Here is a 25,227-nt window from a genome sequence, read left to right as displayed (position 1 = left end):
CACTTGGCAAATGTTATGACTTTCAAATAAAATGAACATAACATATAATAATAAAACAAAAAATAATCATAAAATAAATATACTAGCTGCTGGACCTACTGATGATCAATAAAATAAAAAAGTTTTTTATTTATTACTAAATACAAAGTTTTTAAGGAGGAGACAGTGTGCAGAAGAAACTATTAGAGCTGAAACAACGAATCGATTTAATCGATAAAAATCGATTATTAAAATAGTTGTCAACTAATTTAGTCATCGATTCGTTGCTAAATAACTTTTATTTGCCGTAAGCGGCTCATTTCGTGCATATTTCAAATCTGCGGTGACCAAAGTGTGGCAGTAATGAGCCACCGGAGGTTTTACTCAGCCAGTACAGACGGAGAAGTAGCGAATAGCCAATAGCTGGCCTCGTTTTATGTCACGTGCTTCCCGAACAGCGTCTCTGCAGCATTTAGCGGGATGTGGGAGACTGGGAGTACTTTACTTTGAGCCTTCAAAAAAGAAGAGTAACCTGTAAACTCTGCACTACTGAACTGTTTAAGGGGACGTTCACATATCGCGTCTTTTGCGCGCTCAAGTTCGTTATTTCCAACACCGCACCGCATCGAGTTAAAAACATCTCAACTTTTCAGAATGCTGCAAGCGCATCGCGGGTCATGTGACAAGAACTAACCAATCAGCTTCATCCTTTCCCGTAACAACGTTAAAAGCTCAGTCAAGATGAAAGGAACAGCTGATCATAGTTGTATATGGATTTCCATTTTGAAATAAATTTAGTAGCAGAGCTACTGCAAGTGATTTTTTGAGCTGCAAATCCATTTATCCTTTGCTGAAATTTCCGCGTCTTCAAGGAGAGAGCACGTCATGGTTGCTTATCAAAGGCAGACGCCTCAGGGGCGCTTCTGCGCGAGCGCTTTGGAAAGAAGGAGAAAGCGCCACGCGTTTTTAGGCACGATATGTGAACGGCCCCTAAGACTTTTATTTGTGCAGATTCTCCAGTACAATGTTGTTTGCAAATGTTTAGTCGTAAAAGCTGATAACATTGCTTTTTAACAGTTAACATTTAAAGCTTTACAAACATGTTCTGTGATCAGTTTGTCGTTTAACAGTTCAAAATTCAGTCGTGCAGCCTAATTATGACTGAATGAGAGAGGTAAATATTTAAAGATATTTGAAATGCACCTTTTTTCTAAGTATTCACTGCTCTTTTTCACACAGCAGGTTTTTTGTGTGTGACTGTCCAATTTTTTTTTCTGGACAACCTTCTGATGGATTTTACTTTAAATTGTGAGTTCCATTCAGGTTTCATGTCACTGGCACTTTATTCGAAGGATTGTTTAAAATTTCACAGCAAAAGCTGTAAAGCTGTTTCCCAGTAAATAATAAAATACAATGCACTGCAATTTTATTCTGTTTTATCCTTATTCTTTGTGAAAATATGTTCTGAAAGATTCCTTAATAAGCTTCGTTCGGGATGTTAAACTACTAGAGCTCTAAGGACTGCCATGGTGAAAACATTATTTTAAATCTCCTTGTGAAATTTGCTAGAGTATGGGTCAGTGTTCTGATTGCAGAAGAGTTCGACAAAGGATTACTAACACAATAAAACAACTCTAGGTATATTTTTGATTAGGATATGACAGTGCAAAATGGTTAAAATATCTTAAAAATCTATGCTGAAGGATAAAGACCATTTATTAATAATTTACTTGGGGAAAAAATGGAAAAAACAAAAATATAAGTACATAAACCGATTAATCGATTAATCGTAAAAATAATCGACAGATTAATCGATTATCAAAATAATCGTTAGTTGCAGCCCTAGAAACTATTAAAGACTGTGTGTTACAAAAACTCTCAAATGGGAGCAGAGGGCTTTAGGTAGTTGATGTCATATACAAAGAAAAGTTTGAAACACAGATCGGCTGCTTGTAGTATCGTCTCCTGTTCCATTGCCTCCCCTTTTAAAATAATAAAAACTTGAGAGGAGTTTTCCTTGTCACCAAGCACCAGGACATGTGGATTCTGGCTTGTCTCGTGATTCAAGTACAGCACTAATTAGTGCCAACCTTAAAAGAATAAAAACAAAAAACGAAGTTCAGTTAATTGTGATGATATTTCATTGAATCGCTCACTTTACAAATGAGTGAAATTAAATGAGTAAAAAGCTATAGCGAATTTAAATTGGTTAAAGTGATAATTCACCCAAAAATTTAAATTCTGTCATCATTGGTTTTTTTTCAAAATATCTTCTTGGAATGATTTGTGTTGTACAACGTGTGTCTTATACAAAATAAATAAAGGTGACTTGACTACACAGGTCACTATAATTTGAAGTTTTGCTTTTACTTACAGGTTGATTGTCAATGAAGGACCGCTTCATTTCTGTGTATGATGTGCACACCATTTTTCCATTTGTGTGGTATGGTGCAGATGGCAGGAAGGGTTTTAAAGACAATTTCTGCACGAAGGCCTTTAAATGACGAAAGTACAGAGAAAGCACAAGTAAAAAAAAAAACTAAGCTCACAGTTTAAATTTCTAGTCTTTGTGGAGATCTTTGTGGAGAAAGACTAAACCAGTTTTCACTCCCTCCAGAAAATTTGTGGCAATATTTGCGGCTAATGTGAGTAAATTTTACCACCCTTTACCCTTTAACTGATTTGGACTTGTAGGAAAGAACAAAAGTATACTGTAAATGAAAGGAAGCTTTGTTGGACGGAATGCGGTAATACACTTATTTCACCTCATTTGTCTTTTTTCATAATTTTTGTAAGTCTTAGGTCTAAGTAAAATTGAAAACCTATGTATCATTAATTTAAATAGGTTACTTACCTTGAAATGTTTCAGTTAACTGGCAGAAATTCTATTGTTGCAATTTTTCCTTCACGAAAAGTCCATCGTCTAAAATATAAGTATAAACACATTGAGTACAATACATTTAAAAAACATGTCAATCAATCTAGCTTCATAAGAGAAATTGCTGTAATTATAGGGTATTCTAATAGATGCATAACAATATTCAATATGAATAAACCATTAAAACACTTTTACTGTACAATTAATTAGTGCTGGTGTGCTAAGACGAATATGGCTTCTGTTTTACGCTCTCCTCTTAAAGGTTGGTTGTAGGAGTAACGTTAACGTTATGTAAATTTGGGGCTCTGGTATAAATTTTTGCTGAATCAGCAGATTGCCTCACGACTGCGTGCTTTTCTTTTGTCTGGGTTTTGAACTTTTATAACAGAAAATTGCAGGTTCATTCAAACGAGTCTGTTGTCTGTTGCATGACTGATGTGTGTGAGCTCAGCTCAGCTCAGCTCGTGCAGCAACTTCATTCACTGGTCCGATCCGATAAATGGTCCGTGCGGCTTTTAAAGCTTAATTCTAATGATTTCGTCAAACTTTCACATTTCACCAGACATTTTTATTAACTTTAAGTAATACTTATTTAAAAAGTTTTGCAGCTAATCTTTTAATGTATTCATGCTCGCGAACAAACAGGAATAGCATTCATTTACAATCAATCTGATTCTCTGGGGGAAACGTACTCGGTTACTTATGAACCTCGGTTCTCTATAGAAGAGGGAACGAGTACTGCGTCTTAGCTAAGAAGCTACGGGAAAAGTCTCTTTTCCCGAAATACTGAAGCAAAAAATTATCCTTAAGCAGAAAAATTAAAAAATCCTGCAGCAGTACACAGCCATAGGCGAGACGGCTCGCTCGCTCATTGGCTGCTCTGCAGCAAGTGCACAGCCTATCGAGCGCAGGCTGATGCAATATCAGACCAATTAGGACGCTTCGCGCCCATCACGCCACTTCCCGCCGAAACGGGTGTGGCCCAACCCTATAAAAGGAGCTCGAAAAGGCTGACTCACCTGATTTATTTCATCGCCGAAGCGAACCAGAGTGAATCGTACGCACGGCAGAGAACGCAGTACTCGTTCCCTCTTCTAGAGAGAACCGAGGTTACGTTAGTAACCGAGTACGTTCTCTTACGAGAGTTCTCTCGTACTGCGTCTTAGCTAAGACGCTACAGGAACCCCATGTAAAACGCCGTGCGCGCAGGGGTAACACACCAATAAACCTGAAGCAATGCCCAGGATTTACAGTGCACAGTCACCCGAGGGACTCACAGAGAGCCCAGGACAGGAGAGGGGAAAAGCCCTCCGTCCCATATCTAGCAGCACCCGTAGATGCGTCAATACAATCATCACACAGTCGAGGCAAGGCCTGACCAATGTGGCAATGCGGGTCTTACGTAATACTGCCCATATAACAGTTGGCAGCGCATAACGCTCACAAACTCAGAATTCCCATCAGGGCCCTGATTCGGCTATACCGACAGCAGCCTCGCTTGCAAGGCGGGAACCTCCAGGTTATAAAACCTGATAAATGTAGACGGCGAGGCCCAACCTGCCGCCATACAGATATCCTGCAAGGAGATCCAAGTAGACCACGCCCACGATGAGGCGACACCTCTTGTGGAGTGTGCTCTGACACCCAGTGGGCACTGAAGGCCCTTGGAAGCGTAAGCTAACGCTATGGCGTCAACTATCCATCTGGATAGAGTCTGTCTCAAAACAGCCATTCCCTTGGAACGTCCACTGAACGAGACAAACAGCTGCTCAGTCTCTCGAAAGACAGCGGAGCGAGTCACATAAGCTCTTAAAACCCTAACAGGGCAAAGAAGACTCGAGTCTCCATCCTCTCCTGACACCGACAGGGCAGACAGGGCAATAACCTGAGCCCGAAACGGTGTGTTGAGGGACTTTGGCACATAACCGTGCCTAGGCTTGAGTATGACCTTAGAGTCATTAGGCCCAAACTCCAAGCACGATTGGCTCACCGAGAGCGCGTGCAGGTCAGCCACACGCTTCACTGAAGCGAGAGCCAACAAGAATACCGTCTTGAATGACAGATGCTGGAGGCTAATCGATTGGATATGCTCAAAAGGGGGACCCTTCATGGCCTCCAAAACCGTCGCGAGGTCCCATATAAGGACTGACGGAGGTCTGGGAGGATTCAGCCTCCTAGCTCCTCTAAGGAAGCGTATGACCAAATCGTTCCTTCCTATTGACTGACCTAGCGCTTTTTCAGAAAACGCTGCGATGGCCGCCACATAAACTTTTAGCGTGGATGGGGCTCTGCCCTTATCCAACAGCTCTTGCAGGAAGGAGAGAACCTCCGTCACCTCACAACTAAGGGGTGAACATCCCCGAGCTGAACACCAGCTGGAGAACACCGACCACTTCAAGGCATACAGCCGTCGCGTCGACGGAGCCCTAGCCTGAGTGATGGTATTTAGCACTCCCACTGAGAGATCAGCGGGTAACCGTTGAGCGCCCACACATGGAGGGACCACATCTCCGGTTGAGCGTGCCAAATCGAGCCCCTGGCCTGCAAGAGGAGGTCCCTCCTCCACGGCACTGGCCACGGGGCGATGTCTGCTAACTGCATCAAATCTGGGAACCATGGTTGGTTCTTCCAAAAAGGTGCTACAAGCAGTATGGAACATCTCGTTTCTCTCACCCATTCTATCACCTGCAGAAGGAGGGAGACGGGAGGGAAAGCATAAAGCGGGCAGCACGGCCATCTCAGTGACAGCGCGCTTTCGTTCTTGGAAAAGAACGCGGGGCAGTGAGCGTTTTCGTGGGACGCGAAGAGGTCCATCTCCGCCCTGCCAAATCTCTCCCACAACAGCCGGACTGTTTGCAGGTGTAGAGACCATTCGCCCGTGGGAATGTTGTTTCTGGACAGCCTGTCTGGACCCAGATTCTGTAGCCCAGGCACATGAACTTCCCTTCAACGAGCGCAAGTTGCACTGAGCCCAAATCAGGAGGCGTTCCGTCAGCCTGTACAGGTTTCGGGACCCGAGACCGCCCTGGCGATTTCTGTAGGACAACACAGACATGTTGTCCGAACGGACTAAGATGTGGTGGCCCTTGATTCGGGGACAAAAGCGCGTCAGCGCGTTCTCGACTGCCAGCATTTCCAGACAGTTGATATGTTGGAGCTTTTCCAGTTCTGACCACAGGCCAAAGGATGGTCTGCCCTTGAGCAGCGCTCCCCATCCCGAAGTGGAGGCGTCCGTCGACACCATCTTCACTTTCGAGGAAGTCCCCAGGCTTACACCTGATTGGTACCAGTCGTTCGCTGTCCAGGGTTCCAGGGCTGTAACGCAGCCTTGATTGACCTTGAGACGCAGTCGACCAGATACCCACGCTCCACGCGGTACCCGTGCTTTCAGCCAGAACTGCAGGGGGCGCATGCGGAGCAGGCCCAGCTGCAGAACCGGAGATGCTTAGGCCATGAGACCCAACATCCTCTGACATTCTCTGAGCGAAACAGTCATGCCGCAGCGGAGAGAACTCGCCGCGCACTGCATGCTCAACGTGAGTCCATAGCTAAACCCAAAAACAGTATCGTCTGACTGGGGTTCAGCGAACTCTTCGCCCCGTGGACACTGAGACCGAGTCTCTCGAGGTGATCGAGTAAAACAGTTCTGTGCTCCACGAGCTCCGCTCGTGATTGAGCCAGAATCAGCGGCAGGACTGTAAACTGGTATGCCTGGCCCTCGAAGGCGTATCTCAAATATCGCATGTGATTTGACGCTATCTGTATTTGAAAATACGCGTCCTTCAGATCTATTGACATGAACCAGTCTCCTCTGCGAATATGCGCGAGGAGCTTCCTGGTCGTAAGCATTCTGAAACTGCATTTCACCAATGCCCTGTTCAGCTGTCTTAGATCCAGTATGGGCCTGAGACCCCCGTCTCTCTTGGGCACCAGAAAATATCTGCTGTACAGCCCCCCCTCGCTTTGAGCTTGAGACACAGGCTCCACAGCCTCTTTGCTCAACAGTTTTGATATTTCGGCCCGAAGTAGGTGTGCTACTTGTTTTTACCGTGGTTTCGACGCGTGCTAAAAAGCGCGGAGGGCGTCGAGAAAACTGTAGCGAGTAGCCTCTCTTTATAATGCCTAGCACTCAATCCGAAACCCCTGTAAGCGCTGACCATGCATCTGCATGAATAGGTAAGGGCTGGATGCGAAGCGCGCTCTGTTGCCTGGGCAACGGTGGCGCTTCGGTGTGCTGTAACATGGGCGTCACGCCTGTGGCATTTGAGGCGGGGAGCGCGCTGATCACTGCGGGCAGATCGCTCCTCCTCGATCCTGTCCCGGCGCTTAACTGATCGAGGGAGGGCTGAGCGGGTCCCATAGGACTCGTGATGTCTGCGAGTAACTGTGGGCTGCAAATGTGCACATTTACTGCTTTTGACTCGCTGTCTGTCTGGGCAGAGCGTACGCGCATGGGTTTCGTTTTTACAGAAACAATGCGCCGTGTGTGACATAGTGTTTGTGGGCACTGAGGAGTGGGCACGCGTTACCGATCTGAGTCGATCTTATAGGTGCGAGCCCTGTGTGCAGGGCTGTGCTTACATGTGGAGATGGGCACTGAGGAGTGGGCATCGTCACTACATTTATAGCACCTTCGGCCGTGGCCGGAACACCAGAAATAAGCAGTGCTAGCAGTGCTAGGATGTTTTCGGGGCTTCTGGCTTCACCGTAATCCTCTGCCGTGGCTCCCGCGGCGCGGGGCGACGGCTGGAAGAGCGAGAACGGGGTCCCGAGCTGCGTTGCTGACGCTGTCGCTATGACGCAGCTGGAGGCGGTGGGCATGACTGAGAGCTCTGTGGGGCCGGTCTAGCGCGGCTAGCTGCAGAACTGGAGCGCTTCGGCAAGAAGTGCTTGAACGCCTGCGAAGCTTTCTGGTCCTCGGTGAATCTCTACACAAACTCGTTGACAGATGATCCGAAGAGGCCAGCAGGAGTCAGCGGCGCGTCGAGGAACGCAGCGCGCTCAGACTCCTTGATGTCAGAAAGCGTCAGCCACAAATGCCTCTCAGCCACCGTAGCCGAAGCCATAACCCATCCCATGGCCTGTGCAGCGGACTTAGTAGCGTGGAGTGAGAGATCCGAAGCACTCCTCAGATCCATGAGACAGATCGCTTCAGGTCCCATCTCATCCAGCTTGCGGAGGAGATCGCCCTGGAAAATATGTAGCGTGGTCATGGTGTGCAGCGCAGACGCAGCCTGCCCAGCAGCAGAGAAGATCCGTGCGAGCAGCGATGACGTCATGCGGCAGGCTTTGGATGGCAACGCCGCCTTAGTCCGCCGTCCAGCAGAGGGCGGGCAAAGGTGCGATGCTATTGCCTGTTCCACCGGCGGAAGTGACAGGTAGCCTCTGTTTTAAGCACCGTCCAGTGTGGAGAATGCTGGTGAAACAGATGAACGAACTCTCGCCGAGAATGGAGCGTTCCAAGCTTTCGCCACTTCTTCGTGAAGCTCAGGAAGAAAGGGGGCGTGCTTTGAGCTGGGAGAAAAACGCTCATCGGGAGAAAGCTACCATCCAGCCGGGAACGAGAAGGGGGCGCTGGTGCAGACCACTCGAGGCCGAGGCTCGCCGCGGCCAGCGTGAGCACTCGCATCAGCTCTTTATCAATATCCGCCCGTCTGCTAGGCCTCTGAGCAGAAGGCGCGAGATCCACGGAGCTCGCCCAACCCTCACTGCCCGAAGCAAGCAGAGAGCACGTGTCCTCTTCCTCCGACGCGGCCCTGAGATCCACTTCCTCAGATGACACGGCAGCAGACAGTGTGGAAGTGGTGTGATGGGCGTGAAGCGTCCTAATTGGTCTGATATTGCATCAGCCTGCGCTCGATAGGCTGTGCACTTGCTGCAGAGCAGCCAATGAGTGAGCGAGCCGTCTCGCCTATGGCTGTGTACTGCTGCAAATGCGCTTTACAAAAATTCTAAATTAAGGATAATTTTTTGCTTCAGTATTTCGTGAAAAGAGACTTTTCCCGTAGCGTCTTAGCTAAGACGCAGTATGAGAGAACTCTCGTAAGAGAACAAATGGACTAAAGAGAATTAAAACTTTTTTAACGTATAAAAAAATAATAATTAACATATCAGACACATTACTTAATGTTATAACAGTTATAGACATCATACGATTATATTAACAGTTACTTACCTTTCATAATCATGCAGGCTGCCGCTGATGTCCACATCTGATTGGTATCTGACTGGACCGTTAAAATTTGAACAGAGTGAAGCGGGAAACATATTTAACCCAACAGTTGGGAAATAACTAAAAATAACCCAACGACGAAAAACAAATGACTAGAGCTGAAACAACGAATCGATTTAATCGATAAAAACCGATTATTAAAATAGTTGTCAACTAATTTAGTCATCAATTCGTTGCTAAATAACTTTTATTTGCCGTAAGCGGCTCATTTCGTGCATATTTCAAATCTGCGGTGACCAAAGTGTGGCAGTAATGAGCCACCGGAGGTTTTACTCAGCCAGTACAGCAGGAGAAGTAGCGAATAGCCAATAGCTGGCCTCGTTTTATGTCACGTGCTTCCCGAACAGCGTCTCTGCAGCATTTAGCGGGATGTGGGAGACTGGGAGTACTTTACTTTGAGCCTTCAAAAAAGAAGAGTAACCTGTAAACTGTGCACTACTGAACTGTTTAAGGGGACGTTCACATATCGCGTCTTTTGCGCGCTCAAGTTTGTTATTTCCAACACCGCACCGCATCGAGTTAAAAACATCTCAACTTTTCAAAATGCTGCAAGCGCATCGCGGGTCATGTGACAAGAACTAACCAATCAGCTTCATCCTTTCCCGTAACAACGTTAAAAGCTCAGTCAAGATGAAAGGAACAGCTGATCATAGTTGTATATGGATTTCCATTTTGAAATAAATTTAGTAGCAGAGCTACTGCAAGCGATTTTTTGAGCTGCAAATCCATTTATCCTTTGCTGAAATTTCCGCGTCTTCAAGGAGAGAGCACGTCATGGTTGCTTAGCAAAGGCAGACGCCTCAGGGGCGCTTCTGCACGAGCGCTTTGGAAAGGAGGAGAAAGCGGCGCGCCTAGCGTTTTCCACGCGTTTTTAGGCACGATATGTGAACGGCCCCTAAGACTTTTATTTGTGCAGATTCTCCAGTACAATGTTGTTTGCAAATGTTTAGTCGTAAAAGCTGATAACATTGCTTTTTAACAGTTAACATTTAAAGCTTTACAAACATGTTCTGTGATCAGTTTGTCGTTTAACAGTTAAAAATTCAGTCGTGCAGCCTAATTATGACTGAATGAGAGAGGTAAATGTTTAAAGATATTTGAAATGCACTTTTTTTTCTAAGTATTCACTGCTCTTTTTCACACAGCAGGTTTTTTGTGTGTGACTGTCCAATTTTTTTTTTCTGGACAACCTTCTGATGGATTTTACTTTAAATTGTGAGTTCCATTCAGGTTTCATGCCACTGGCACTTTATTCGAAGGATTGTTTACAATTTCACAGCTAAAGCTATAAAGCTGTTTCCCAGTAAATAATAAAATACAATGCACTGCAATTTTATTCTGTTTTATCCTTATTCTTCGTGAAAATATGTTCTGAAAGATTCCTTAATAAGCTTCGTTCGGGATGTTAAACTACTTTAGGAGCTCTAAGGACTGCCATGGTGAAAACATTATTTTAAATCTTGTGAAATTTGCTAGAGTATGGGTCAGTGTTCTGATTGCAGAAGAGTTCGACAAAGGATTACTAACACAATAAAACAACTCCAGGTATATTTTTGATTAGGATATGACAGTGCAAAATGGTTAAAATCTCTTAAAAATCTATGCTGAAGGATAAAGACCATTTATTAATAATTTACTTGGGGAAAAAATGGAAAAAACTAAAATATAAGTACATAAACCGATTAATCGATTAATCGTAAAAATAATCGACAGATTAATCGATTATCAAAATAATCGTTAGTTGCAGCCCTACAAATGACCCAACAAATTTTAAGATAACTAGTGATGCTGTCTACACTGGATGCAGCGTGGCATGACATCACAAATCCCTGAAAGTAAACTGCTGCTGTGTTCTGTTTATGACATGCTGGAACAAAATTCTAATGATTTTCAACAGTCCCTTTGTTGCATCCAGTGTAGACAGTTTTAGTCGTTGCAACGACCTAGCATTCAATAAGGGGCGGGGGAATCATGATGCCGGCGCAATATTGGGGTTGTCTATCAGCCATCGGAGATTGACGATTGGCATCATCTATCGGCCCAACCCTATAATGAACTGATGTATGTAATAATAATAATAATAATTATAATAATAATGTTGTGATGAACCAGAATATTTTTTTTCCTGAAACGCCAAAACCAATTAAAGTGATCATTTAGTCCAAAATTTAAACCAAAAATAAACTTTATTTAAAGATGCTGTCCCTAAATTTTGCCTCTTTATTGCCATCTCTGTTTGAAAACATGCAATTGCAACTGTTTGCGGAATTATCTTCCTTGCGTGTGTTGTGCTCGGCATGGCTTCAGCACGGAAGAATCTAATGTTATGAGGAGTATGTGTGGCAGGCTGGTTGTCTTTAAAATACAAATCTTGTGTAATCCCAGACTATCTGTAATCAGAAGCACATTTAAAACTGGAATAAAATAACATTTAATTCACATGTGTTTCATAAACACATAGTCTTTTCTGGATTAAAATTTGCCATCAAAATGATACATTTAATTATTCCAGCTGCTGTGAGAAAAGGTTATAAATGATCCGCCACCTGCATGATCCTTATCCCCTTATGGGGTACAGAACAGCTTTGGCTAAACCAAATGCAGGAGTCTAATCATGAGTCTAACAAGGAAGGGGCACTGACATGACCTACAGGACATGACCTCAGGTTCTCCAGATCTCTTTAGTGATGAAATGGCTAATAGGGAGAGAGTCTTAAGTGTCAGAACTCAATCTGAAACCTCAGTTTCAAACGGAGCGCACCGCAGAGGAAACGTGTAACCAGGGGGTGTCTCCCCACAGATTGACCAGTAAGAGGTTTGTGGCAAGCAGCTGAGGCCGCCACATACACCTTCAAGGTGGAGTGGGTAAACCCAGTGCCTGCAAGAACTCTTAACACTGAACTGACTGGGCAGTTAACTAGGTAACGTGAAAAGTTTCCACAGGGAGCTCTGAATTGGAGGATGGCTCTCAGGGGCCACAACCACAGCTTCCACAGCTCCTGGCGGGGTTGAAAGATCGTACCCTCCACCTGTGAGATAGGATCCCTCCTGATGGGAATCTCCCATGGAGAGCCGGCCAGAAGGGGAATCAGGTAAGAGAACCATACTCTGCCTGCCCAGAATGGGGATACTAGTAGCAGACGGACCTCGTCCCGACGCACTCTCTGTCTCCCGGGAGCAGGGCAATCATGGGGGAAGGTGTACAGTAGTAACCTTAGCCACATCTGTACCATGGCATCCAGTCCAAGATGGAAAAGATCCAGGTGAGCCTGGAAAATCATTCTTCAAATATGACACTACTTCTGGCTGGAGTCTCCATTTCCTGGGCCTCGATCCCTGTCTCGACAGGATGTCTGCTCCCTGATTGAGATGCCTAGGGATGTGAATTGCATTTAGTTAAAGAAGTTTCCCCGGGCCCACACAAGGATCTGGTGTGCCAGCTTGTACAAGTGGTGCGAACGCAGACCTCCCTGGTGGTTGATGTACGAGACCACCACTGTGTTGTTGGTGCGCACCAACACATGATGGCCTCTGAGGTCTGGGAGGATGTGTTTTAGTGCTTGATACAGAGCCAACATCTTCCGGCAGTTGATGTGCCATGTAAGATGACAGTCGCTCCAAAGACCTCAGGCAGGGAGGCCACTCATGACTGCATCCAAACTGGTGAGGGACTTGTCCGTTGTTAACATTATGCAATGACAAGGAGCTCCAAGAACAAGGCTGTGTGACAAGAACCTTGGTCTCCTCCACATGTCTAAGACACAAAAGCATCATAGCATGAACTTGATCATACAAAGCGAATATCCCCTCGGGTAAAACCCTTTGGTCTTGAGCCACCACTGTAGGGGTATCATGTACAGCAGGCAAAAGAGTATCCTTAACTTCACTCGCATGACTGAGCGGTTCAACTGACACAGATCTAAAATGGGATGCAACACCCCATACTTCTTTGGAACAATGAAGTACCGGCTGTAGAACCCGGACTCTCTGTCAAAAGGAGTGACCACTGGATGGCCTCCTTCCTCAAGAGAGTTTTTACTTCTTGTTCTAATACCGGAGCCTGCTCGGGATCCACCAGGGTGGGAAACATCCAGTTCAATCCAGAAACAAGGCGCTGGAGAACCAAACTGAATTCTGTAACCTCATTCTATAGTCAGCAGGACACAACGTGAGATATATGGCATACGTTTCTGCGCTGCCAGGAAATCTACTAAGGGAATCAGTCTCTTGAGACTGACCTCCAGTGTAATAGGGGTGGCTCTTTCAGTGCCCTGAAATGATGGACTGGCAGAGAACGACCGAACAAGTCATTCTTGAAACCTCCTCAGATGTAAAAAAGCCTCCCAGATCGCTATGTTCCCGGATGGAGATATGTGCTCGCAGGAGACCAGGTGAAGCACCGGTGGTGGCAGGGTTAACGAAGAGAGAACGACTAAAAAGATGGGCCTAGTATGGTCTCGACTCCTCGGTGTGGAGATCAGGGAAAAATGGCAAGACCCTTAGAACATAAAAATACGCTCATCTAAATTGCTCTTTGTTGGTTCAGCCTTCTTGGTGGGCCACTCAAGATTTAATTTTGCCACTGCACAAGTTATCACCTCGACAAGCTCCTCATACTGGGCGAACTGAGGGGACTCATCAATCCTCTCGATATCACCCTCCACGGAGAGCGATCGCATGAGCGTCGAGCCCTTTCCCCAGGGGGGGAGTAACCATTTAGCGTGCTTCCGATCCTTGGGAGGGGGTACTAGATCTGGGGGTTGAGGATGAAGAAAGGGACTCTGGGATGCTGGCGAGTGTTCCCTCCTCGAAGAGAGCCAACTGGGAGTGAAACTTACACAGCGAGAGGCACTAACAGTGCAGACAGTCAGACCCCTCGAGGCTTTGAACATTTATTCAATTATATATTAAATAATGAAAACAACAGGTCAAGTATACTGTATTTGTAGTGCATGTATTAAACATATAGTGTGTTTATTTACAAACCGGATTTTTAAAGAAGTTGGGACCCTGTACAGATTATAAATAAAACACAATGCAATGATCTGGAAGTTTCAAATTTCAATATTTTATTCAGAATATAACAGACATATCAAAGGTTTAAATTGAAAAAAATGATCATTTTAATGGAATAATAAGTTGATTTTAAATTTCATGGCATGAACACATCTAAAAAAAAGTTGGAACAAGGCCATGTTTACCACTGTGTGGCATCCCTCTCTTCTTTTTAAAACAGTCTGCAAACGTCTGGGGATTGAGGAGACAAGTTGCTCAAGTTTAGGAATAGGAATGTTGTCCCTTTCTTGTCTAATATAGGCTTCTAGTTGCTCAACTGTCTTAGGTCTTCTTTGTCGCATCTTCCTCTTTATGATGCGCCAAATATTTTCTATTTATGAAAGATCTGGATGGTGCATTTCCAGATGTGTAAGCTGCCCATGCCACATGTACTCATGCAACCCCATACCATCAGAGATGCAGGCTTCTGAACTGAGCAATTGATTTGTCCTTGTCCTATTTATTCTGGATGACATGGCATCCCAGTTTTCAAAAAAGAACTAAAATTTTTAATTCGTCTGACCACAGAACAGTTTTCCACCTTGCCACAGTCAATAAATCAGCCTTGGCCCAGAGACAACGTCTGTGCTTCTACAACCCGAATTCCAGAAAAGTTGGGACGTTTTTTAAATTTTAATAAAATGAAAACTAAAAGACTTTCAAATCACATGAGCCAATATTTTATTCACAATAGAACATAGATAACATAGCAAATGTTTAAACTGAGAAAGTTTACAATTTTATGCACAAAATGAGCTCATTTCAATTTTGATTTCTGCTACAGGTCTCAAAATAGTTGGGACGGGGCATGTTTACCATGGTGTAGCATCTCCTTTTCTTTTCAAAACAGTTTGAAGACGTCTGGACATTGAGGCTATGAGTTGCTGGAGTTTTGCTGTTGGAATTTGGTCCCATTCTTGCCTTTTATAGATTTCCAGCTGCTGAAGAGTTCGTGGTCGTCTTTGACGTATTTTTCGTTTAATGATGCGCCAAATGTTCTCTATAGGTGAAAGATCTGGACTGCAGGCAGGCCAGGTTAGCACCCGGACTCTTTTACGACGAAGCCATGCTGTTGTTATAGCTGCAGTATGTGGTTTTGCATTGTCCTGCTGAAATAAACAAGGCCTTTCCTGAAATAGACGTTGTTTGGAGGGAAGCATATGTTGCTCTAAAACCTTTATATACCTTTCAGCATTCACAGAGCCTTCCAAAACATGCAAGCTGCCCATACCGTATGCACTTATGCACCCCCATACCATCAGATATGCTGGCCTTTGAACTGAACGCCGATAACATGCTGGAAGGTCTCCCTCCTTTTTAGCCCGGAGGACACGGCGTCCGTGATTTCCAACAAGAATGTCAAATTTGGACTCGTCTGACCATAAAACACTATTCCACTTTGAAATAGTCCATTTTAAATGAGCCTTGGCCCACAGGACACGACGGCGTTTCTGGACCATGTTCACATATGGCTTCCTTTTTGCATGATAGAGCTTTAGTTGGCATCTGCTGATGGCATGGCAGATTGTGTTTACCGACAGTGGTTTCTGAAAGTAATCCTGGGCCCATTTAGTAATGTCATTGACACAATCATGCCGATGAGTGATGCAGTGTCGTCTGAGAGCCCGAAGACCACGGGCATCCAATAAAGGTCTCCGGCCTTGTCCCTTACGCACAGAGATTTCTCCAGTTTCTCTGAATCTTTTGATGATGTTATGCACTGTAGATGATGAGATTTGGAAAGCCTTTGCAATTTGACGTTGAGGAACATTGTTTTTAAAGTTTTCCACAATTTTTTTACGCAGTCTTTCACAGATTGGAGAGCCTCTGCCCATCTTTACTTCTGAGAGACTCTGCTTCTCTAAGACAAAGCTTTTATAGCTAATCATGTTACAGACCTGATCAGGATTCAGATCATCCAGATCATTCAGATCAGGATTGCCAGGTTTTCAAAACAAAACCTGCCCAATTACTTCTCAAAACTAGCCCAATCGAGTTTGGTTCCGGGCGATAAAATACAAATATTTTGGCGGGGTTCCCTTGGTAAAATTAGCATTTTAGGGGCTAAACATCACGTTATTTGGATTGGGGTCGCTTTGACCCGCGGACATGAAAAACAACAGCAGACTTGGCAACACTGGTTCAGGTGGAGCAACATTTTCTACACAGAGCCATAGTCCACCGACAATTTACACAAAATTGATTTAAAAATCGGAGGTGATTCTTTGTCGTTTTTGAAAGCGATTGTGTGTAGCTTGTCGGGATGCAATTTTTCATCGAGGAACCTCCTGGAAACGCTATTGGGCTAGTTTTGGACTAGTTTTGAGAAGCAAGTGGGCAGGATTTGTTTTGAAAACCTGGCAACCCTGATCTGAACGTGCATGCTGGAGATGTACTTCTAATCACAGGAGCGCCTTTACTTACGAAATGCGCATGAAAAATCGCATTCGATTTTTTGCACAGCCCTATCCTGAGCCCATGTTGTGATTTCCATTACAGTAGCATTCCTGTATGTGATGCAGTGCCGTCTAAGGGCCCAAAGATAACCAAAGATAACTCCTTGACCCATACGCACAGAGATTGTTCCAGATTCACTGAATCTTTGGATGATATTTCTACATTTTTCTCTGAGAAACTCCTTTCTGATATTGCTCCACTATTTTTTGCCGCAGCATTGGGGGTATTGGTGATCCTATGCCCATCTTGACTTCTGAGAGACACTCCCACTCTGAGAGGCTTATATGTACATTTAACTTTTCCGGCCTCTTATCGCTACCGGTCCCAACTTTTTTGGAATGTGTAGCTCTCATGAAATCCAAAATGAGTATTTTTTTCCCTAGTTGACTAGCTATAGACATTTATTTGATGAAATTATTATTTTAAGAAATGAGATCACTAGATATGGTCAATGCTAGAAATTATTTTGCAACAGTTTGAAAGCAGTTCTAACATAAATCCCTCTTGTTTTTCAGATGAAAGAGACAGAGTCCAGAAAAAGACTTTTACAAAATGGGTAAATCAGCACCTCTTAAAGGTAGGTTTGTTGTAGTTTTTTGTGTATCATTGCACATTGCACACATAGAAAGAGAACTTCCCCAGTATGCTCTGATCTAAATTATAGATATCTAAATATACAAATATTCAACTCAGAAATGGTGGGAGTTAACATATGCTGTGGCTCTGTTTGGAAGGAATCTGGCAACTTCACACATGCTTCATTAATTCTTCAGGTGTATAGTGTCTTGAGGGCATTTGCAGTCACATTTGGTTTAGAAAGCTCTTATAATATATAATAGAACACATGATCAGTTTATTAACCATGAAGCACATACCAACGTGCCTGAACATTGCATGAATGTACTGTTTCCTGGATAAAATGAAGTGATCTCCAGGACAAATGTAGCAAAGATCTCAGACTCACAGCTCACTGTAAGGTGAATACGTATTATTTTCAATATTTTAAAAATTAGGGTCCAGCTTTCTTGTTCTGTTTATTTAAGACATATTTATTCCAATCAGATAAAATACTTCATAAATGGTTTTTGTTGTGATTACTGTGAACAAGGAAGCAAAATATTTCACCATAAAGAAAAAAGTCAAGTAACAACGTGCTGGATAACTTGATATGGATGATTATTATTGTTAACTCTGGAGTGGAATGTTCTACATGACTTGAATAAAGGATTCAGAGAGGATTATATATCAATATTATTGTATATTTTTATTACTCTAAAATGGTTTAAAAGGGTAATTTCTTTTTAGAAACATAAATAGGCTTCTTTGTGTTTAACTAAATGAATGGATGATAAGATTACTCTAAATTTTTAACACTAATATCAAGACGTGCTAATTTTATTTTATGCATTATCAATATACTATATGATTATATAATATTATTAGTGCTGTATATCGATTAAAAATATATAATTATTTTTTTTTTCTAAAATTAATTATGATTAATCACAATTAATCCCACCTAACATTAAAGTTTTTAAATATACTTTTAATATTCAATAATTTCACATTCAATATTCAAATTAATGTAGAAACAACTTAAAGAAATTTGTCCATCCATCCATCCATCTTCTTCCGCTTATCCGGGGCCGGGTCGCGGGGGCAGCAGTCTAAGCAGAGAACCCCAGACTTCCCTCTCCCTAGACACTTCCTCCAGCTCTTCTGGGGGGACACCGAGGCGTTCCCAGGCCAGCCGGGAGACATAGTCTCTCCAGCGTGTCCTAGGTCTTCCCCGGGGTCTCCTCCCAGTGGGACGCGCCCGGAACACCTTCCCTGGAAGGCGTCCAGGAGGCATCCGGAACAGATGCCCGAGCCACCTCAGCTGACCCCTCTCGATGTGGAGGAGCAGCGGCTCTACTCTGAGCTCCTCCCGGGTGACTGAGCTTCTCACCCTATCTCTAAGGGATCGCCCAGCCACCCTGCGGAGAAAGCTCATTTCGGCCGCCTGTATCCGGGATCTTGTCCTTTCGGTCATGACCCAAAGCTCATGACCATAGGTGAGAGTAGGAACGTAGATTGACCGGTAAATCGAGAGCTTCGCCTTGCGGCTCAGCTCTTTCTTCACCACGACAGACCGGTACATCGACCGCATTACTGCAGAAGCTGCACCGATCCGTCTGTCAATCTCCCGTTCCATCCTTCCCTCACTCGTGAACAAGACCCCAAGATACTTAAACTCCTCCACTTGAGGCAGGAACTCTCCACCAACCTGAAGTGGGCAAGCCACCCTTTTCCGACTGAGGACCATGGCCTCGGATTTGGAGGTGCTGATTCTCATCCCAGCCGCTTCACACTCGGCTGCAAACCGTCCCAGTGCATGCTGAAGGTCCTGGCTTGATGAAGCCAACACGACAACATCATCCGCAAAGAGCAGAGACGAAATCGTGTTGTCACCAAACCTGACCCCCTCCGGCCCCTGGCTGCGCCTAGAAATTCTGTCCATAAAAATCATGAACAGAACCGGCGACAAAGGGCAGCCCTGCCGGAGTCCAACACGTACCGGGAACAAGTCTGACTTACTGCTGGCAATACGAACCAAGCTCCTGCTCTGGTCGTACAGGGACCGGATAGCCCTTAGCAAAGGGCCCCGGACCCCATACTCCCGGAGCACCCTCCACAGGCCGCCGCGAGGGACACAGTCGAATGCCTTCTCCAAATCCACAAAGCACATGTGGACTGGTTGGGCAAACTCCCATGAACCCTCCAGCACCCCGTAGAGGGTATAGAGCTGGTCCAGTGTTCCACGGCCTGGACGAAAACCACACTGTTCCTCCTGAATCCGAGGTTCTACTATCGGCCGGATTCTCCTCTCCAGTACCCTGGCATAGACTTTCCCAGGGAGGCTGAGAAGTGTGATCCCCCTGTAGTTGGAACACACCCTCCGGTCCCCCTTCTTAAAAAGAGGGACCACCACCCCGGTCTGCCATCCCAGAGGCACCGTCCCCGACTGCCACGCGATGCTGCAGAGGCGTGTCAGCCAAGACAGCCCCACAACATCCAGAGACTTGAGGTACTCAGGGCGGATCTCATCCACCCCCGGTGCCTTGCCACCGAGGAGTTTCTTGACTACCTCGGTGACTTCAGCTTGGGTGATGGACGAGTCCACATCTGAGCCCTCAGCCTCTGCTTCCTCAATGGAAGACGTGACAGCGGGATTGAGGAGATCCTCGAAGTATTCCTTCCACCGTCCAACGACATCCCCAGTTGAGGTCAACAGCTCCCCACCTCTACTGTAAACAGCATTGGTAGGGCACTGCTTCCCTCTCCTGAGGCGCCGGACGGTTTGCCAGAATCTCTTCGAGGCCGACCGATAGTCCTTCTCCATGGCCTCACCGAACTCCTCCCAGGCCCGAGTTTTTGCCTCCACAACCACCCGGGCTGCAGTCCGCTTGGCCTGCCGGTACCTATCAGCTGCCTCAGGAGTCCCACAAGCCAACCAGGCCCAATAGGACTCCTTCTTCAGCTTGACGGCATCCCTTACTTCCGGTGTCCACCACCGGGTTCGGGGATTGCCGCCTCGACAGGCACCGGAGACCTTACGGCCACAGCTCCGAGCGGCCGCTTCGACAATGGAGGTGGAGAACATGGTCCACTCGGACTCAATATCTCCAGCCTCCCTCGGGATCCGGTCGAAGCTCTGCCGGAGGTGGGAGTTGAAGATCTCTCTGACAGGAGGCTCTGCCAAACGTTCCCAGCAGACCCTCACAGTACGTTTGGGTCTGCCGAGTCTGTCCAGCTTCCTCCCCCGCCATCGGATCCAACTCACCACCAGGTGGTGATCAGTTGACAGCTCCGCCCCTCTCTTCACCCGAGTGTCCAAGACATACGGCCGGAGGTCGGATGAAACGACCACAAAGTCGATCATCGACCTACGGCCTAGGGTGTCATGGTGCCACGTGTACTGATGGACACCCTTATGCTTGAACATGGTGTTCGTTATGGACAAGCTGTAACTAGCACAGAAGTCCAATAACTGAACACCACTCGGGTTCAGATCAGGGGGGCCGTTCCTCCCAATCACGCCCCTCCAGGTGTCACTGTCGTTGCCCACGTGGGCGTTGAAATCCCCCAGTAAAACGACGGAGTCCCCAGTCGGAGCACTTTCCAGCACCCCTCCCAGAGACTCCAAGAAGGCCGGGTACTCTGCACTGCCGTTCGGCCCGTAGGCACAAACGACAGTGAGAGACCTATCCCCGACCCGAAGGCGCAGGGAAGCGACCCTCTCGTTCACCGGGGTAAACTCCAACACATGGCAGCTGAGCTGGGGGGCTATAAGCAGACCCACACCAGCCCGCCGCCTCTCACCATGGGCAACTCCAGAGTGGTGAAGAGTCCATCCTCTCTCGAGGAGTGTGGTTCCAGAGCCCAAGCTGTGCGTAGAGGTGATCCCGACTATCGCTAGTCGGAACCTCTCAACCTCACGCACAATCTCGGGCTCCTTTCCCGCCAGTGAGGTGACATTCCACGTCCCTAGAGCTAGTTTCCGTGTCCAGGGATCGGGCTGTCGAGGCCCCCGCCTTCGACTGCTGCCCGATTCTCTAAGCACCGGCCCCTTACAGTCCCTCCTGTAGGTGGTGAGCCCACGGGAAGGCGGCCCCACGTCGCTCCTTCGGGCTGAGCCCGGCCGGACCCCGTGGGGGGAGGCCCGGCCACCAGGCGCTCGCATACGAGCCCCAACCCCGGGCCTGGCTCCAGGGTGGGGCCCCGGCTGCGCCATACCGGGCGACGTCACGGTCCTTTTATGTGATCTTTTCATAAAAGGTTTGTGAACCGCTCTTAGTCTGACCCGTCGCCTAGGACCTGTTTGCCTTGGGAGACCCTACCAGGGGCATATTGCCCCGGACAACATAGCTCCTAGGGTCATTCGGGTACTCAAACCCCTCCACCACGTTAAGGTGGCAGTTCAAGGAGGAGAAAAGAAATTTGTGTTTTAGGAAATTATTATTTTTTCCCTAACATTTAAAGGGGTCATCGGATGCCCATAAGTTTCATAAGTTGATATGATTCTTTAGGGTCTTAGGCCTTGTTTACACTGCAGATCTTGATGGTCGATTCTGATTTGTTGCCTATATCCAATTTTTTAGGCTGTCCGTTCTTTCAATTGTGACCCATATCTGATTCATGTGTTTACACTTGCCATACCATCAGAAACATTGAGCATGCACTGTTGTCAGTTACTGGCTTAACGTGCTTCCTCCTGAGAATGATGTGACCTGTGCTGACAAAACGTGTTGCAATGAGCAATAAATAAATAAATAAATTACATTCTCCATTAAAAGACATTCAAAATTATTTGTTGGAACTTGATAAAAAAATTACTGAGCCACACCTGTTTGAAGTCAATAGAGTGAAGTCCTCCATCATTTTTTTATTATTAATTCCGATATTAATAATCACATAATACACCATTTTTTATTTTATCTTTGCAATTATAAATAATAGCAGATAAAAAAAAACAGTAGAACAAATAGCATTACCTTTATCATTTTATATGTATAGGTGGATCCCAATAAATTATAATATTGTGGAACAGTTCATTTATTTCAGTAATTCAACTCAAATTGTGTAACACACGTATTAAATTCAGTGCACACAGACTGAAGTAGTTTGTCTTTGGTTCTTTTAATTGTGATGATTTTGGCTCACATTTAACAAAAACCCACCAATTCTCAACAAATTAGAATAATTCATAAGACCAATAAAAATAAACATTTTTAGTAAATTTTTGGCCTTCTAAAAAGTATATTAATTTACTGTACATTCTCTCAATACTTGGTAGGGGCTCCTTTTGCTTTAATTACTGCCTCAATTCGGCGTGGCATGGAGGTGATCAGTTTGTGGCACTGCTGAGGAGGTATTGAAGCCCAGGTTTCTTTGACAGTGGCCTTCAGCTCATCTGCATTGTTTGGTCTCTTGTTTCTCATCTTCCTCTTGACAATATTTGTGCTTGACTGGTGAGTTTGCTGGCCAGTCAAGCACACTAACACCTTGGTCATTTAACCAACTATTGGTGCTTTTGACAGTGTGGGCAGGTGCCAAATTCTGCTGGAAAATGAAATCAGCATCTTCAGAAAGCTGCTCAGCAGAAGGAAGCATGAAGTGTCTTTAAAATTTCTTGGTAAACGGGTGCAGTGACTTTGGTTTAAAAAAAAAACACAATGGACCAACACCAGCAGATGATATTGCACCCCAAATCATCACAGACTGTGGAAACTTAAAACTGGACTTCAAGAAACTTGGGCTATGAGCTTCTCCACCCTTCCTCCAGACTCTAGGACCATGGTTTCCAAATGAAATACAAAACTTGCTCTCATCTGAAAAAAGGACTTTGGACCACTGGGTAACAGTCCAGTTCTTCTTCTCTTTAACCTAGGTAAGACGCCTCTGATGTTGTCTGTTGTTCCTTGAAATGTCTGTGTGTGGCTCTTGATGCCTTGACCCCAGACTCAATCCATTCCTTGTGAAGTTCACTCAAATTCTTGAATCGATTTTGCTTGACAATCCTCAAAAGGCTGCGGTTCTCTCAGTTGGTTGTGCATCTTTTTCTTGCACACTTTTTCCTTCCACTCTACTTTCTGTTAAAGTGCTTGGATACAGCACTCTGTGAACAGCCAGCTTCTTTGGCAATACATGTTTGTGGCTCCTTGTGAAGGGTGTCAATGATTGTCTTCTGGACAACTGTCAGATCAGCAGTCTTCCCCATGATTGTGTAGCCTAGTGAACCAGACTAAGAGACCATTTTGAAGGCTCAGGGAACCTTTGCAGGTGTTTTGAGTTGATTAGCTGACTGGCATGTCACCATATTCTAATTTGTTGAGTGTACTGGTGGGATTTTGTTAAATATGAGCCAAAATCATAACAATTTAAACAAAAAAAGTCCTAAACTACTTCAGGCTGTGTGTATTGGATTTTTTTAATACAAGAGTCTCAAAATTTGAGTGTTCCACGACATTCTAATTTATTGAGAAGCGTCTATAAACTAAAGCATTTATGTACGCAAAACAAATAATCAAATGTAAAAATAACTTGAAGTGTGTTCATTACAAATAAATTGATTATTAATACTGCAAGAACAGCGAGCAATTTCCCTCTTTTCTTTTATTGTTAGATTAACATTATGATACATGATACAGAAGTCCTATACTGTAAATGCACAGATGTACTATAATGTTACACATCAGATGTTTTCCCCCAAAAGTTGCCAAAGCGTATATATATATATATATATATATATATACTAATTTTGCCAGCACGGGTCACATATGACGTCATTAAGCAGTGGAGAAGTACCAAATTGTTGCAGTTTTAATGACGTATAGAATGCAATGCCTCAGAAAATCTGATCTGCCTGTTTACATGGCAGTCGCATTGGCACATATCTGATTTATTTCCACATATGAATGAGGCCTGAAATCGATCTCAAAATATCCAAATGCATTTTTTTCCTGTTTACACTGTCATAGAACAGATCCGATCTGTGTCACATATGAGCAAAAAATTGGAATTGGGTCACATTTAGCTAGCAGTGTAAATTAGGCCTTAATGAAAAGTCTATACCATAATTTGGTTAACATTTCTCAATGGTAGTGTAAAACAACACCCTTTTAACCTGTCAGAAACAGCTCTGTCGACAGCAAGATGTTATTGTGCATTTCCCTTTAAATGCTAATGAGCTCTTCTCACACCGCTCCTCTCTTCTGAGCCACTCTATGTCTACCACTGCTCTGGCATCAAAATAATGGCGGACTGATGACAGCTCACTCAGGGTGGGTAAAACATCAGTGTCAGTCAGTAATTGTGGGAGCGGCCTGGGTATGTGTGAGGTCATACAGCCAAGAATCTGAGAACGCTTGATTTTAGAAAGGGGTCATGATTTATTAATATATATATAAAAAACAAATAAAAAAAACACTGTATGTATTTTATCATGATATGGTTGTTTTATACACACACTGCCAACACAAAGTTCTGTTCTAGTAGGAAAGTAGGAAACATACATAAATTGAAGTTATCAAACACTAAATTCTACATTAAATATAGATGAATCCTTAAAGCTACAAAAGTTATTAATTTCCTCATTTTATTTCTTTTGTTATTTGATAAAACAGATATCACAGCAGCTGGGTTATTAGGTTTTTTGACTGGTGTTACTTTAAGACCAGTCGCTGCTAAATGTGAAGCTGTCCTGACACTCATGCTCATAGTTTCATTTATGCTTTAATATAAAATTTTAAAGGCCACAGCACTCACTGCCATATTTCTGTGTGCAATTAATGAACATGTCTTGCACAGTATAAAGGCTGACAGGAGAGTAAAATTAGTTTTTACTAAAATATGGCCTGCATCTCATCTGATCACAGCTCACTGTTGTTCTACTGAAGCGCCTCGTCACCTGTACGTTTTGGGCGCTTGTTTGACTTTCACCTGATGATGAGTTGAAGTGGAGTGCACATCTGAAAACCCAGGTAGCCAAAACGGTCTGGCCCGATTATGGCCCAGATCCAGCAGGCCGGAAGAAATAAATCGGCCCGGCTGCGGTCTCCAGACGCATGGACATGGGATGAATGAT

The 25,227-nt window shown here is 44.8% G+C and overlaps 1 protein-coding gene across 1 annotated transcript in view; it reads left to right on the top strand.

Annotated features, from left to right (window-relative positions):
- The window catches only part of LOC132157469 (dystonin-like), a 199,244-nt gene that overhangs the window by 37,456 nt on the left and 136,561 nt on the right, over positions 1 to 25,227 (top strand). The window contains exon 5 of the mRNA XM_059566826.1: positions 17,117 to 17,178. Coding sequence (XP_059422809.1) covers positions 17,117 to 17,178 — 62 coding nt within the window. The remainder of the gene's footprint in view (positions 1 to 17,116; positions 17,179 to 25,227) is intronic.

Source organism: Carassius carassius, chromosome 14, assembly GCF_963082965.1.
Source record: "Carassius carassius chromosome 14, fCarCar2.1, whole genome shotgun sequence".
In the NCBI taxonomy this organism is placed as follows: Eukaryota; Metazoa; Chordata; class Actinopteri; order Cypriniformes; family Cyprinidae; genus Carassius; species Carassius carassius.
Note: the sequence above shows the minus strand (reverse complement) of the source record. Positions and strands in the feature narration are given on the sequence as shown.